The sequence below is a fragment of the Diadema antillarum genome, unplaced genomic scaffold (genome assembly GCF_040938485.1).
Source record: "Diadema antillarum isolate AM-2024a unplaced genomic scaffold, OU_Dant_1.0 scf00000008, whole genome shotgun sequence".
NCBI lineage: Eukaryota > Metazoa > Echinodermata > Echinoidea > Diadematoida > Diadematidae > Diadema > Diadema antillarum.
The window spans coordinates 4,307,494-4,325,711 of NW_027270897.1; the positions used below are offsets into that span (position 1 = coordinate 4,307,494).

Consider the following 18,218-nt stretch of genomic DNA (forward strand, 5'->3'; position numbering starts at 1 on the left):
CTCAGCCAATCAGATGCAAGGATTTCAGTAGCTTGTCACATCTATGACAACTTGTGACAACTGATGACAAGTTTTATGAAACAGGCCCCTGGAAGTCCCATAAAAGCTGTACTAAGTAGTTTGAAATTGCTCTAGGAATGCTCAGCGAAATTAGTTGCATAAAGCTCTTCAAAATGCAACACTTTTATATTTACATTGATATGCTTGCCTTTAAATTTGGAATGAATGAACCAATATCTTTTCTTTAGTCAAGTCAAAATGTGGCAAAATGTTAGAAATATAGTGTATTTTTGTTTACTCCTTGACTACCCAATTTAGTCAAATTTGAATATAATTGTCCAGAAGCTTTTGCTGTTTAGAATGATGGAGAGTAAAGCCAAGAGACAGGGTAGATACTGCCCCCAGCTGGTGGAGAAAAATACCAAAAAGCTTCAGGTAAGAGCAGGAAGTCAGAGTACTAAAAGTGCTAAAAGGAGTCACCTATGGGTAAGAGTATCAACCCCTTTAAATGCCCCCCCCCCCCCCATTCCTCTCCAATCACTACGAATGGTTTGCATCCCTGCGATACTATTTCCTGTGTTTGCACTGAAAAATGATTTGGTCACAACTTGGTGCATATTAACCCCTTCAGGAGGAGTCGCGAGTATACTGGGACAAGCGTCTATGGGAAGTATGTGTTGTAATAAAATCAGACTGTCCTCAATGGGTTAAACCAGCTGGGGAGATGATGTCAACTTTCAACACTTTCTACAGTGGCAGATCGGGGGGGGGGGGGGGGGAGGTTATGGGAACACCCCTCCCCCTGTTATTCCCCTAGCAGATTTGGGGAGAGAAGTGGAAGCAAAAAAATGTGAAGACTTTTAAAAAATTATTATCATGACCCATCGTCATTGGGTCAATCCCCATCCCCTTTAGCAAAAAGCTAGATCTGCTCCTGTCTTGTTCTAAACTTTTGCAAAATCATCATTGCTTAGGTCAATAAGTTTTCAACTAAAACCTTTTCCCGGTCTCATTGGTGGTGTTTATTCAATCTGCGCTTTTTTTTTAAGCACATTAATGGCTTTTTAACATTTATGGGTTTATCTTTTTCTTAAATCAGATTTGCATTACATTATGGCGATACGCAGTTCTTGCTACTTTGAAGGTGTTTGTGTGTTGTGTTGGTGTACAAACTACCTGATTGCGTTAAATATATGGGTTATTTCAGTGTGGGGATTGTATTCTGTCTACAGTACCCACGTACAGTATTTGTCTAATGCACAGCATGCATGGTAGCATCTTGTCATATTTGACTTGAACCAAGTGAAGTTGCTTTTCTTTCGCTCTTCAATTCCAGCTCACACTGGTTTCATGGTAGTGTGAAGATATCACTAGTGTTGGGGATCAATAGGTACAATGTCATTACAACAGTATCATTTACAGTAATCTGACCGTCACTGTTGGAGCTCAATGTAACACAGTTTCTATGGGAGATAATACCAGCATCGACACGATCACTGAACATGAAATCTCTCACTGTACAGAAAAGAAAACCAGATAGGGACCTTGCTTGGTGAGAGGAGGGGCAGCATCACAATACGGTACAAGCCTTTACTGATTCACACAGGGAGAGTGGAAAGGGTGCGAGACACACAGAAAGCCAGAAGAAACACACCAGAAATAGCAGCAGGAAAGAAAGAGAATGAAAAGGACACACACATAGATACCATGACATTTATATACATACACACATCAGTAGCAAGAGAAAACACACAAAAAGTAGGACAGCAACTACCGGGAAATTCATACATTAAAATACAAATGACTCCAGTACGAGCCTGATTGCTTTATTTACATGTACAAGACAAAACCTGTCTCCCAGGATGAGTGGTATAATATGGTCTTAAAGACCTGCAAGATATTTCCAAGTTTTCTAGTTTCTCCCAATTGTAAGAATGAGAACAGCGTGAACGCAATAATGTATGCCCATTATGCTCTGTGGACCTCACAACTTATGGTTCATGCCTTAGAAATAAATTAGTTATTCAAAAATACAGTTTCATAACTGCAAAATCTTTATTGCAGTGAAGACTTCATAAGAAACAAACACAGACTAACCTATACTTCACAATACCAGCATTCAAATAAAATTTGAACTTATGATTCTACTATGCCCATTGGGTTGGAATGTCACAGATAAATTCACTAAAGACACAGAGTTGTCAATGCACTGCCAATGCATTGATTATTGATTAACTCAATTAATTATTGATTATTTGTTAACTTATTGATGCTGAATACCTCTCAAGTTCAGCAGGACAAAGGAAAATATGATATGCTTACTTGTACAAATTTGACTTAACTTTATTTTTATGATGATTTTGTTTTCTATTCTATTCTGGGCAACAAAAGAGATCTGGACCACTTTGATAACAGACATGAGCAAGGTAACAATGATTTTTTTACAAAATTTGTTTTTGTTTTTTCCCTTATTGCAGTCATCGTTATCTCTACTGTCATTTTTATCTCTACTGGAATCAATCCAATCGTATGATACACCAGGTAACCTCATTATTACAAGATCAATGTGTCTGTTGAATTTTCTTTGTAAAGAGCAATATTCTGATATTTACCAGTACAACACATCTACCGGTATACAAGTTCAGTTATGCAACAAGGACATCCTTGGTAAGATGTTCTGTATTTTTGTATTACCATCCAGTCAATGTTAATGGTAAATGCATAGCACAGAAATGACAATGGATTTGCCTCCCTACAAATTGAAGTACTCGGTAACTAAATCATGTGAGAAAGAGAGTATGTTACAGTGGAAACCATCTTTGAAATCTTCAGAAAATAGTATGCACCATACTGCCATGTTTCATCCACCTGTGAGACACATCTTAAGTTGTAGCAGAAGGTCATGCAGACAAACTCTCAATGTCTAGCTGCTAGCATGTATCCACTGGGGAGTTAATCAGGATATCTACAGTATATCAAAGTGTGGTGGTATAAGTATGTTACAATAGCAGTACAGTGGACTCCCATTACAACGAAGTACTTGGGACCGGCAGTTTTCTTTCGTTATATCGAAATTTTGTTACAACCGAACAAATAAACAATAAAAATACATAAAGTGGATAACGTTGCCGCCCGAATTTTTACTTCGTTGTAACCAGAATTTGTTTTAACTGTGTTCGTTATAACGGGAGTGCACTGTAACAGATCAGTGCAAATTAAACTGCAGAGATGTGTGACACAGTAATATGTATTCCTTTCAATGGAAAATGCCTGCGTATGAGAAGAGATAATACAAGAACTGGGTAAACCAAGAGAGCTACAAGCCTGCTGGAGAAGGGTTTACATTTATACACCTGCTACACGCCTTTTCATGTCTTCATCTTTAGATTTTGTGTGTAAGAAAAGCCTTTACACACTATCACAGCTTGTCAAAAGCATGTTCTCTTCCCAGCAATGAAAGCAAAATTACAAGGGTAGGAATGCTAACCTTGGACAAAGCATTGCAGTATTCTGAGGGCAGAAAAAGGCATATTTTGGTGGAAAAACATTATTTTTTTACTTTTTCTGCAAAATACATGTGCAGTGATACAATTAAAAAAAAACAAACCCACAGTATTTTCCATGAAACCTGCAGTCGTTTTGGCAAAAACAGTATAAAATGCTGCAAAAATGGAACAGTTGGCATCTATGCAAGGGCATAAAAACCCTCCTGTTTGTTTGTTTGTTTTTCTGAAAATATACCCAACCTTATTGGAATGCTGTTATCCCTTCCATTGTCATGTGACTTTTGTTTACACACAAACAACATAAGATGGTTTCCTTATTTGTTTTGTTTGTTTGTGTTTTTTAATAACATACACTCCGAGGGTGAAAACGCTATGCTAGCAGAGTCTCCTTTGTGCATCCCCTTGTTTTCAACCTTAATACAAGTACAATGTCAAGACCACAGAAAATATACACAAAACAAACAGAAATAAACGAAAGAAATAAACTTATTCTTAAAAATGCGATTTGCTTTTGTCAGGCCTAATTCCCCTCCATTGCCCTTGAAAGGGCTGTTTTTACTGATAGTTGAATTAGCAGCACCCCATGAAATGGTTTTTGCAACTATAAATACAAGTCCATGTGTACAGTTATGTGATGTCATTCAAAGTGACACACACAAGCCTTGGTCAGCAAGATTTGTCCTATCCTATGATCACCAGGCTGGAGCAGTATTGGCAAGGCGGCGAATCCTCCTGCAGGACAAAATTTAAAAGTAAATTCACAGTTGGTATTGAGTTTTCTGTACGGATGTAAATGACTCAGACCAGCTGAAGCTTTGCAGCTCTTGCTGCAAGACTCTACCTAAACGGGTAATACATCTACACAAGATAGCAACCACAGGGTATATTAAAGGGTGTGTACAGTTCTGGTCGAGGTGAAGATTTAGCTTTTAATATTTTGCGAGATATTCAGAAACCACTCTTTGAGATGTCAAGGAGCATGCAGTTCAAAGGGGTATCAAAAGATTATTCGATGAAAATCGGTTTTGAAATGGCTGAGATATCAAAAAACAAGGTGAAACAAAGAGATTCTAATAAAGTTGGGGCATGTCGCCTTTTATTATTAGCACTTTTTTGGATATCTCAGCCATTTGAAAACCAATTTTCATCAAATAAACGTTGAATCCTTCTTAAAATTACATGCTCTTTCATATTTCATAAGAGGCTTTTCATTATCTCACTTTGCAATGTTCAAAACATGAATCCCTACCTCAACCACTACTGTACAGTCCCTTTAAGAAACTTACATTTATGCATTAAAATCCCATGATGAAGATACTTTGGGACTGCGGTACAATACATTGGTGAACATGTAAAAGTTTCATCATTATAATTATCTAGATCCTTCTTGCAATAAGCAGAATCACCTCAGCACACTTACACATAGAAAATATAACAGAGTATATTGTCTTGTCAGAAGTAATGTCATAAACAATACTACACAAAAACCATTGCATTTCTAGTTTTCTGCTGGATTACATAATCTTTGGTGTATTTTGGTATGTGGTCTCTGGAACTGTTGGCTTACTTGTAATGACTAGATGAATTTGATTACATCCTTATTTATCTGATGCAATGCTTTAAAATCCATTTTTCCTTCTACCAGGTAAGAGAAGTATGAATCATTCATTACATCAATTCTCATGACAGAAAAAAAAGAGTATATTTTCTATGATTCTAGTTGTATATCATAAATAATTGCTCAAACTGCATAAAAAGGAATGTTGAGCTGAGCATGTGCTGCCTACAAGTTTAGTAGAAATGGTAGCATAGACAAAATGTGCTAATGATGAGTGTTTTCCTTGCATCATCATGACAAGAACACCTGGCGCGAACATGCTGAGGGCTGATGGTTGATTGCTGTATTTTGGTTCTCTGATTTTTCTATATTTTCAGTTTGAAAAACTCAGCTTGAGATAGTCACAGTGTTATCACTGCACATCTTGCCACTAAAATTTCAATCAATGCTAGACTTGCTAGACCAGCGGAATTTATTGCACTCCCCTGCACCATTCATTGACTGCAATGAGAGGAAATGTTCAAAGAGACTGATATCATACATCCCTTTACACTGTATGTGTGTGTATGCTGATAAGATCAGATTTTCATTCAGGGAGTGGAGCATTTCACGCATCTAGGTGTCATGAATATGCATTTAATGTAAAGTGTCAAGCAAAACATTACTATGCAGGTGTTTGAAAGACACATATGATATGCAAAGGAGTGCCATGCTACCAGTGGTACACTAAGCCACAAAGAGACATTCCAAATAAAGAGCAAGCAGCTGGTAAATATGTACTTTTCTTGCAGTATGGTACTGTGTTTTTGTTGCATGTCGAGGTGTTGAGTGAGGGATGTTGTGGTGTCAATTGGAAGTTCTATCCCTTACTCTTCCCTTACTCCTGGGTTACTATTTCCCTAGGCATGAGACCTCAACTCAATGTCATGTCAACAAGCCATGGGTAAGCAAATAGAGTGCGCTAAACATGTGCAGATGTCAAGGGATATTTACAAAAATGTGCTTCAATAGCCTTCCTAACAAAGTGATCACAAACACTTGCATCAGATTTTCATCATGAGGAAATGAAATCCAATGACATCACACACAACCAACCTGGTATTCCTGTCTTGATCTCTAATCTTTTTCTCCATCTCAGCATCTGTAAGTGTCTCTAGGAATGGACACCACTGATCTGCCTCACCCTGGTTCCTCACTGAGATCTCAACCGTCGGAAGCGGTGACTCGCTGTCAACATTCAACCACAAGTTCAGTTCACATTTACATTTCTAATAACATACTTCACTTTTTCTATAAAAACTGAAGTGACGTTCATACCAGCTATTTTACAAATTACAGTTTTAACATAATGACCAATTTGCATATATATCAAAGACAGTACTTTTTAACTACCTCCTTCAAACCAAGTTATTTTCATTATGCTTTCAATCCCTACTTTAAATTTCCATTGGAACCTGAAGTCAGACCTACTCCTAATCCAGGATGAATTGAAATCTATCACTTCCTATTCAAGTATTATGGGGTGAAATGCTAGACTTTGTCATCCCTGGGCCTATGAAAGAGAAAAAATGAATGAATTTCCCTGACTTCTATTCCTTGTAAAAACAATAATAGGAAGTGTTGAATTTATCTCAGATATGATGTAACCATAATACATAAACTTTTGACTCTATGACTCCCATTCTACATAATCTTGCAGATGCATTTGTTCATGAACAAAACTTTCAGATCAAAACCAGTTTATTGCAGTAAAATGAACAAACAAGAATTTGTGACAATGGGTTATAAAAAGAAATCTGAGGTACCAACCAGTTCATGGCTGAACCATAAGGTTACAGTTTGCAGTCATGTGACCCTGTTTTATATGTTCAAGACAATACTGCTTACTTTTCTTTGATAACAAACAACAACCAAGATTGTCTCTTTGTGTCATGTCTACATTGCCTGGAAGAAATTACATGGCATTGACCCGTTGGGGACGAGTCCCAAGAATACTCGCGCAGGTGTCTATGGGAAATGCGTGTTGTAGCAAAATCAGTCCGTCCTCAATGGGTTAAGGTAGAAAACATTACTGTTTTTATCTTTTAAATTTTGACTGAATGCCTTCATCTGAGCCAACAAACTTTATTTAATCCATTCTGTGTGACGCTTCAGCTATGTCTTTTTTATAGATATTTTTCTCATTTGTCTACAAAGCTTTATGAAAAGTCTCACTTCAACCCTTGAACTCAGACCTCTTATCTAAGTCTCTATAATCATTATTCCTTTTACACTGCAAGGTTGTATTTCATCTAATTTTATTTCATCCAATACTAAATAAAGTCTCAAAAATTTACCACTGATCTTCACCTGATTACTCTGGAATTTGTGAAGTGATTTTAATTTTGTAAGAGCCTATCTACTGATCAAATGTTATGCTATGTTTGTTTAGATAATGCTTCTCAAAATATTGCTCCCAAACAAGACATATTGCCATTGACCTAATGATCTACTTATTCTCTGGTCAGCTTCTGTTTTAGTCAAAGCAAGCACATGGCAAATCACTACTCTGCTTTAAAAGTATAGACATAGAAAAGCTAAAGAACTGACAATGAAATATGTAATGTAATTCATACAAATACTATTTTCTGTTTGAAATTAATTTCATTATATCAGCCAAAGTGACTTAATACAGCAATGTCTCCACACCTGAAAGCATATGTCCGTTGATGCCAGCTGAGTTGCCCACGTATGCTGTAGGCTATGGATGTAACAAACTCCCCTCCAAGGCCAAGATCAGCACACAGTTTAAGGGCAAACTCCTCAGGGCTGTTGTCTTTCTCTGCCATGTCCCACTCAAACTGGTCCACCAGGGAGATATTGCCCACATGTATATTCAGCTGACAACAGACAAGATGTACAGTAACATAACTATTTTACACTAAGGAAGACATGTGCCACAGGGCACATTTACCTAGTATCCAAAGCTTAAGGTGGAAATTTATCGCACCACTGATTCTAGTAATTTAATTTTCAAGAATGCTTTAAATGATGGGAATAAATTCAATAAAACTACCAATGTCATATGGGAAATTTCCACTTGGTATTCATTTTATCCAAATTTAGTTCTCTTTTTCAAAAACACATCAAACACATTTTAAAACATATGCTTTTACTCTGATTAAAGCAAGGTGCATTATCATGGACAATAAGACCATAAGACCAACTGCCTGGCTATACAACCTCGCACTGATTCCTATAATACCCCCCTTACACAATATGTGTGGGCTGTATATATCTAGCTGTAACAAAGGCCAAATTACCTTGAGTATAACTCTTTGATCAGTCTGTGCATCCAGTATACTGGTGTCTGTAGGATAGGCCTCAATTTGAGTCTTGATTGCCTGAGAGATAGGCTGCACAAATGTTGTGGCGGGGAGGTCAAGGTCGTCACATAAAATCTCTGCAAACATCTCTGGCGTAATGAGTTGCTCTGGGAAATGATCAGAAATAATAAGAACATTTTTTTTTAAAGTCAATAATTGCTCAAATATGAATCCAACATTGAACAGCATACAACAGGAGTCATAACGCAGACGATTATCATTCTCTAGGCTATATACAAGGAAAATATTGTTAAGTTTTTTTCCAGACTCAGGTCTTTCTGTCTTCTTCAACTTGCTGCTGAGTTTCTTTAGAGATTGAATTCAGGCTGAATCAGAGATAACATGTGAGAAAGATTCTTTACAATAAGAAAGAAATCTGTGTTTACTACCACAAGGAATTGTGACATATAGTTCTAACATATAACTAGTGTATCAAATTTCAAATCAAGAATAAAAATTCCTGTTCTACCCTACATAGACATCCTAGAGCTGATAAATGATTGGTATTGGAAGAGTATGATGAATAGCATTCTCTACACATCTCACCATTTTTATTCCACGTAAATGTATCCCTGAGTTTTTGTCCATCAATCTCCATGTCAAGTCTGATTGGAACCAGGACATCAGACTGGACAGCATTATCATGAATAACAGCTGGGTCATGGTCATCATAACTAGCAGGATAGAAGGGCATGTCATAATGCAATTAGATTCTTACAGAATATCTTCATTTTGGTAAGGTTAATAGAATTAACATTTAACTGCTGAGGTCAGAAATATCTCATAAATTGTTCAATTTATGCTATACACAGCACAAATTAAAGACTTTAGCTGTGAATGAAAATCCATGTTTTTTTAAAGAGGCTGTATTGCTCCCTCTGCTAGGTAAGAGTGACTAAGATACAAGAATACACAGAATACACGACAAAGGTTTTCATGAATAGAGGCTTGAGCTCCATTGGTTTCTGGTGACCACATTATACTCTTTCTTGGATGAGTGTGGTCCTGACAATGACTGACTCAATCTAGAGATGATCCTATTCAGATTGAGCAAGTAGACTGAGTATAGTAAACTTCAGGTTGCTGTGCCTTAATTGCCTAACCAAGCCTATAGAATAAGTCACTGACCTGAGACAGTATGGTACTAACTACTCTGTGATTCTGTCAACAATCAGTTACCACGCCATACACCATTTTGGAACTTTAAACATAATTAAACGACATGTATTTACTTTATTCAATTTTGTCCAATACTTCTCAAGTTCATACGCAATCAAAATCAAAATAATCTTATTTTGTTATTGTTTTTAAAGCTAAACTGAAACACAACCTACCACATCGGGAACGTTCGTTGCTTCTTTGGGCCAATTTTGGTGCGGGAGATAGGAGTTGAGCAAGGTACTGCATCCAAATGGTGAGAGCTGTTTGGAATAGCAGGCACCCAGTCCCGGCTGCGCTTGGGCTTGGGATCACGAGACAGAGCTGTGTCGGTGTTGATGGAGACTGACCGGTACTTCTCCTCATTCCCTTCAAGCACTTCCTCCACTTCTCGTGCCCGGAGGAGAGTGACATTGGTGGCAAGACCATGCTGGCCAAATCCTATTTATAAACGAGACAAAGCAACAATGAAAGCAGCATTGATTTTTAGTTTTTGTTTGTTTTTCTATCATTATGTATCACAAGTCAATTGAAAGACTAACAGATTTCAGAAACAATTATAGTGTATGGGAATTGCTTTGTGACATGGGTCTATCTAGGCTTCCTGCTCATACCTTTCAATATTCTTAAATTGTGGGTGCTACACTCTTTGCCAGTGTGGAGCTAAATGGGTTGATATGACAAATGTTGGGTATACAGTGGACTCCCATTATAACGAAGTCCTCGGGACCGGCAGTTTTCTTTCGTTATATAGAAGTTTCGTTATAACTGAACAAAAAAACAATATAAACACATACAGCCGATAATTTTGCGACCTGGATTTTTATTTCGTTGTAACCAGGATTTCATTACAACCGTGTTTGTTATAATGGGAGTGCACTGTATTGCTTTTGTATGTATTGTATACAACTGTGCATTATAATGTCTTCAGTATCATCATTATCAGTAATAATACTGTAAGTACACTATTAAGATTGGGTAGTAACTTGGCATATCCTCATAAAAAAAAACCAGAAATGGCCATAGTGCCAGCTCCATTTGTTCCAACAGCCTACATGACATAATGCATCCCTACAAGACATGCTTGCTGTAATCTTTCAAGGTTTCCATGGCGAGAGAACATTGAGTGGTAGAAGGCTTTATGGTGCACCACATATTGTATATGTATCATACAATGTATCATACAATGTATGTTAATTATCTCTGGCTTTCACATTCTTGCTGTTTGAAAATGGCAAAGATTATACTTGCCAAAGCGTCAAGAGTGGGTAGGCCCTTTTCAGGGCCACATACATACCCAAGAAAGAATATGTGGTGCACTGTAAAGCCTTCTACCATTCAACATGCTTGCTGTGTTTGAAATCTCACGTTCTCCTTGCTCCACAATACTCTTCCGCTCCTCCATGCTTGCCATTTTCCTCCATAGTGACGGGTATTTCTTGTAAAGAGATCCTCTAAAAAGTCTCAAGTAATTTCCCACCTATTTGAACAGAAATCATGAGGAAAATATGCTACAATACATGATCATGATGATACACAGGTTACTCAAAATGTCAAACACAAAAATATCTGATGCTATGATCAATCTTTTTTTTGCAGGTTGTTTTTTCATACCATGCACAGATATGGCTAACACTCAGTGCAGCGTAGGTGAGAAGACTTTGAAGGCTGATTTACCGAAAAAGCATGCCAAATGGTGTAGAGTTTCTACAAGACTCTAAGTCAGACTAAGAGTACCAGGAATAAATCATGAAATTGGTGAGTTTGACTCATTCCTTGAGCATAGACATATGCATCGCATGCCAACTTATAGTTACCACTGTATGTGATCTCTAGAATGCCATTAATGGAAAAGGGGGAATGTTATCCCATTTCTTAAACTTATCCTTGTCGGGTAAGTACAAGTAGGTCCACACAGCAGAGTGAATGGGAGATAATTGTTTGTAATGAGGGGCCAATCATACAACCTATGACACAGATAACAAGAGATCACGAAAATTGGAATAAAAAACCCGCACCAAGGTTTGATCTTCCGTGCCAAAATTTCACTCGCAAAAGCATAGCGCTATAGATTTCTAGAGCGGTCTACATGTATAGTTGGACCTACCACTCATCGACAACTTTTTGAATGAATACCTTGTATCTTAGAAGATATCCCTCATTTTCACCTTAATTTCATCAGGGCTGCCAACCTTGAGTGAGAGTTTCGCGTGAGACACTGCGAGGGAGCGGAGCAACCTCCTGGCTAGCGCCTGGCGGCCTGCTGTGCGGCCGTACGTACGTACCTACTACGTACACAGTGTATGTAAAGCGATGTAAAGCACACGTCATAGCCATACATGTACTGTAATTTGCCAAAAGTACAAGCTACGCTCACGTGGTATCGGTAGAAACCAATCGTAATCCAATAGCTTGTCTTTGCGCGCAAATCGAAAACGATTATTATTGGTTAAGCTTTACACCCGCGCGGGAAAATCTCGAAATTTCGGGCTTGGGCATATCGATATTCGGAATATCAGAGAATTTAGAGATACAAACTGTATATTTATTTTTGTAGTCATGTACATTCCATTTTGGGGGTTTAGCGTGAGATTTCGTTTATCAGAGTGAGACAGTCAAAATTGGTTGAATTGCGTGAGTCTCACGCTCAATGCGTGAGAGTTGGCAGCCCTGATTTCATTCCACGCAAGGCAGGAAATACTGCAGATTCATATCCCAGCCTCAGATTGTTGACTTGTACCGTACGCACGAAGTTCTTGGCGACAAACACAACTGACATTTTTCACTGTACACCGGCACAAGCTCATCATTTTAATCGACCGCCCGTTTTCCAATTGAAAAGCACATAAATCGAGTGAATGGGCAAATACCTCTATGTGTGAACAATAATTACGTGTATTACTAATGAGGATTTTCTTCAATTCTTTTTCCTCAGGACTGTTTCCTCAGGTTATTTACCTGTATCCCCCTAATTTTTCTTGATTTGCATGTTTGAATGTTCCAGCGTATTGCGCCCCGTCCCACGCTTATTTTTCATTTTATATGCGAGAAAGCCATTGCGCGAGGGTGGTCGATCTAAAAATAGGTGGTCGATGAGTAGTAGACTTACTATACATTAACTAGACTCTAGTAATGATCTTCTTCTTCTTCGTCTTCTTCCATTAAGTACATCCCTCTTAGTAGAGTATAGTCGTACTGAGTGCAGTGAGGTGCAGGGTCACTGAAACACGTGTAGTGCAGAATACAGTGTGAACATACACAAATTAAAAGAGGAGAGTAAAGTAACAGTGCAAGTAAAAACAATGTGCAATGATGTACATGTAGCAGGCAGTCAAATTTTAATGGATGTGGACTGCTGTGTATGGTCGAAATACTAATTACTATTACGATTTATATGGGCTTTACACGTATTTTACGATTTAGCCCAACTATACACAGCCCAGTCGCTGTATAAATAGCGACGAGGCTGTACCGGAATGGCCCACAACACAAAGAGAGCTCAGCGATCGCTTCATGATCGCTTTGAGTTTTGATACTTGACCTCATTTTTTTTCACCTCAAACTCATTAAATGTAATCTTCATTAATGACACTACATGTAGCTACGACATTATCGATATTGACATCGGGCCTACACACTGTACCAAAAATGAAGATCATATGCAGCATGTGCGAACGGTACATCTGATAATTGGGAGTTCATGCGATCAGACCGTGCGTGCTGCTACCAAAGAGCGCACGCACGCAGTAGATCGCCGCACGTCCAGCCACACACGTGCACGCATAATTTGCATTTGCGGAGTGGTCAACGTGCCATTTTGAATTCTGCAACGATGAACCCCGATGGTCGAGGATTGCGCTAGAAAGTGCCATTTTTTTGTTCAATGGACTTATTGTGAGGGCTCTCTATGGACTTATGTACCTTCTGTAATATAAGCATGCACTTTACGTGAGTAACGTACAAATGTCTACAAGTCATGTATAAATTGTTATAAGTTTTGTAGTTGTGTTGTGTCTTGTGCCTGTGGTTCCCCACTTTGATGGTGGCAAGGCCCCGTCTGTCTGACGCTGTGCTTTGCACAGCGTCTGTTCTGGTCGGGCTAGATTTAGCCAAAATCTCTTTGGGCTGCAGGCCAGGTTGGTCGCAGTTAAACAGCTAACACTAAGTCACAGTAGCTCGTAGTAAATTTACTCATATAGCGTCGACGAATGGTTATTGGTAGGTGGTCTACGTCTAGTATGGTTGGGTGTTCATAATACCGGCCACCTAACGTTTTTCTATCAATAGAAACGTGAAAATCTCACAATTTGCCTGAAATTTTACTCACGTGTGGAGAAAACACTCTGGATTCACAAGCGCGCACTGAAAATGCGATCCGAGGTACGCGCTCTAGATGGCGGCTTCGAACGCGTGGGGTGTCATTTTTTCCGCATTCAGTTGCCCTGTTCATTTCAAGCGACCACCCTGACAATACGTATAAAGGGCACTTAAATGCGTTTTTTCGACAGGCCGCTGTTTTTTTCTAGCCATCATTTTTTTCCCAATAATATTTGAATATATTTTGAATCCTTCGATATTACTTTTGAAGGACTGTTTGATGAATTTGAATTGATTTTCATTAGAAAACTTTTCATCGTAATTGAAATAAATTAGATGAGTCGGTTTGTTTTTTCACATTCATTTCTCGTTTCTGCTTCAACTCGTACGGTCGTAGCGGGCGACAAAATAATTATGTCATGTGTATGTGTAATGTGTAACGTGTGTGCAAGATCGTACAAGTGGCGGTGACAATTTTGCGGTCGAAATCGTCAAATTTATTACGGAAGGATAATTACTCTGCATCTAAAATTCTAACAACAAGTCAGCAAAGGTAGGCCTAGCCGCCTAGTTAAGATAGACCTTGACCGAAAGATCGGTCTGTATCTGTCCGTCGGGGAATGTTCCGCGGAGACTGCGTCTGGCTTCACGGATCCCCTCCGTATACAGACCGAAGTCAATGATTGCGGCTCCTGTGTGGAGCAGTCGCGCACAGATCAAACGTTACGATAAACCAAATTTCAGACAGTTTTTTTACATCCAAACAAGTTTGACATGACATGACACATTATGCAGCAATATTTGGGATAAATTTCTCAAATGTGCAATCGAAATACTCACATAAACTCGGTTATAACGCAGACATTTTATCGATATCGCAACATCGCCGTTCGCAAGCTGTAAGTCGCCATTTTGAATCTGTAAGCCAATCACATGCGAGGTACGTGTTTTAGTAAAACAAACACGTAGAAGCTACCTCGCATGTGATTGGCTAATAGATTCATAGTGTATGTTTCTGCAGTTTGAACGTGACGACGCGACAGGCTATGTTTTACGTTGAAAATTCTACTAAAATTTTGGATTATTCATTAATCTGGTGAGTTTAATGTATTCTTAAAAAGCTAATTTCACTATACAAGCTTAAATTTGCCGACCTAGGGCCGTGAATTAGACGCAATCGAGAAGGGTGAGGTACCTCACCCAATTTTCCATAGAGACAGTGGTTAAGAACATCCACACAGCAATGGGTACTGCAACCTTCCGTCTGTCTACGGAGGACAGCGTTAATGGCAAAATGAGTACGTACTCAGTCGCCACGTCTGCACTCAAGCATTGCCGCGCCGCCGCGCCTGGCGACACTCACGCCAGTAATCGCTCGCATGTCAGCATTCGCATGGGTCGTTTGACATCGCATTTAAATCCATGATTTTAGATATGATGCCTCAAACCGATTTTGCTCAAATTTCGTGAGTAACTAGGAAACTTGTGAAGCTTTATGGACATAATCAAGCGAATTGCCGCAGTCCTTTCATTTTCGCGTTGCATTGCAAAAAAGCGTGGAGACTCCTTATAAGGGGTGCCCCGGGGGTTACTTATAAGGGGGACGGGGTTACTTATAAGGGGGACGGGTTACTTATAAGGAGGGGCCCCCCTTGTGAGTGGGTTTCCCGAACTGAAATATAAAAAGAGTCCTCCGGACAGACGGATCTTTCTGTCTAAGATAGACCTATGTACCGGTAGTTACACGATAAATCTTATTCGATTTTGCTAAATTTCGTTAATTTAGAGGGAATACTTATTTGTTTTCGCCTCATTTTACTCGGTAGCGTAGCCTAGTGAAGAATCGAACACCGTTGCGCGTAGTCCCTACCTAACCATACTACTAATAAGGTAGAAATAGGCGGTATCGGGACTACCCAACTGTACAATCTCCTGCAGACCACACGCATTTAAGTAAATGGGACTAAACATAACTGGACAAAAGGCATTCATTCTCTGCTGTTAGTGTTGGGTCTCCTACCGTCGCGTCGACATCATTTTGACTAAAATACATGAAACTCAAAAACATACCTCAGAACCTATCATATATCCTTCCCCTCCTTCTTCAAACGTGAAAACATCCGGCTTCTTGCCGTACGTTTTCAGCGGAGTACTCATAGTTTGGACGTGGTTTCAGAAGCGGACATCAACAGAATAATTTCGATGGACGACGCGTGCATGCAGTAATGACGCATGAGGGCAGCAAACCCATTCGGACCGATTGATCGCTGCCATGCCACACTCGACTCCTTGAACTGAAAAACTGCAAACAATGAAGCGAAGCGTGAAAGATACATTGTCAATGATGTAGCTGTTGACAAATTAATTCAAGTGATCATGACTACTGTTGATGATACTGAAAGTTATGATTTCAAAAGTATTTGAAACTGAACAAAAAGTGAAATCAAAAGATTGCAAAAACTTACATTATGTCTTCATAATATAGGTGAATATTACTTTTACCTTCAAGCAACACATACATGTATTACTTTTACACTGATTGTGTATGTAAAAAAAAAATAATAATAATAATAACAGTAAATTCAGTTGAACTTGATGCCCACTTCCAAGGTATGTTATGTACACTATGTTTAGACATATGCACATATAACTTGAGCAAGATATATATCAGAAAGGACACAGTCAAAACTGACAAAAGAAAAGAGTGTTTAAATTCATTTGTTTGTGTGTGCATCCTTTCTGTAAATACAGGAATAATCTGTCATTCTCAATCAAGAGCAATATATCCAACACCTTTTTTTCTTCTTTTTTTTTTTTTTTTTTTGGGGGGGGGGGGGGTAGCCTTTTGTTGCTAATCTGCCTTGTAGCACAATAAACCAAGCAAACAGAGCAACCAGCATATTGTATGAGAGTCCGATATCAGTATCAAGCATGTGGAATTCCAAATAAAGTCACACGTTTTTAAAACACAATGATACTGGTCACAATCATGTTCGCAATCTATACATTTTAAATGACGTGAACAACTCACGGTAGTTCCCTTCCAATTACCGGAACAAAAGTTTGCATAAATTTCATATAAATATGATGTAAAAAAGAATAAATCGCATACCACCACCAAGATCATTGGAAAGTTGTATAAGTTTGACACTGATTAATTCATTGGAGTTATCAGTTATCAACTACATTGTATAACTGCTGCTTTTTTGTATAAATTGTCTTTGTGCAACCATCATGCTAAATCGATGTAGAGACTTATGAGGTGATGATCTTCATTTGCATATGTGGCAGTGACCTATATATCACGAAATATATATATATATCATGAAATTTGGCATAATACATGTACAGTGTATTACTACTTAACAACACATTTTCATATCCAACTTTGATTACAGGTAAACTTCTTAATTTTGTTTGTTTGGTTACACTGTGTACACAATGTTGTTGGGCTATGTGAGTATGCTTTTGAGAGTGTGTGTCATGTTTGAATATGTATCCTACAATGCATCAACTTTCTTGGATCACTGTAAGATAACTTCTCAGTGTCATCACAAGACAAAATGCTATTATACCACTTTCACACGTCACATGCTGTATACAACACACAGTTTGGACTGGGAACAAGAATCTAATTACAGCTAGTCAACTTCACTTATTATTAAAGTTGATCTCGCGCAATTCGAAGTATCGACTGTGACAAAGAAAAATTTTAACCAGATGGATATCGATCGTAAACATATTAATTCCATTGCACAAGTCAAATTCATGTAAGTCGGAGGATTAAACTCTTGTCCCTTTAGATGCGACTTGGGCTAGGTTGAGTGCATCACTAATAAGGATGCACACACATACAAACTTGCACTGCACACATTAAATTGAATCAGTCCAACCACCTTCACACATCACATACATAACACAGAAGATTGGACTGGGAATACAAATCTATGATAAGTCTCAATAATGTGGATGCACGAATACACACATTCACACATATATAATGCAGATACATGAGAGGAAAGACTATGTAATTCCATATTGTTTTTTTAATAGAAAAGAAAATCTCTGACCCACTTTGTACATTTTCCCGCGTTGTAATATGATAAAATGTTCAGCAAATATATAGCAAAATAGCTTTACACTCCACATAGACATACAACGCCATGGTCAAATAAGCCACTTCACAATTAGCTCATGAGCACGTTGGTCCAAATGACCCGTCTATTTTCTCAGTTGGTTAGGCACTTCACTCGTTTTCGAAGCGAAATAATTCATAAGCTTGCCCGATGTAACAATTTACGGAATTCATATTCA

General features: G+C 38.4%; 1 protein-coding gene across 1 annotated transcript; it reads right to left on the reverse strand.

The window, feature by feature from the left end:
- Positions 1-1,832: 1,832 nt before the first annotated feature.
- Positions 1,833-16,109, reverse strand: LOC139718128 (SWI/SNF-related matrix-associated actin-dependent regulator of chromatin subfamily B member 1-like). The gene is made up of 8 exons (XM_071629615.1): positions 15,975-16,109; positions 10,956-11,067; positions 9,764-10,028; positions 8,976-9,103; positions 8,367-8,536; positions 7,753-7,943; positions 6,160-6,291; positions 1,833-4,238 (listed from the first exon to the last, which is right to left on the reverse strand). Exons 1-8 carry the CDS (start codon positions 16,059-16,061, stop codon positions 4,199-4,201), a joined length of 1,125 nt encoding a protein of 374 aa, XP_071485716.1. The 5' UTR covers positions 16,062-16,109; the 3' UTR covers positions 1,833-4,198.
- Between the last annotated feature and the right edge of the window lie 2,109 nt (positions 16,110-18,218).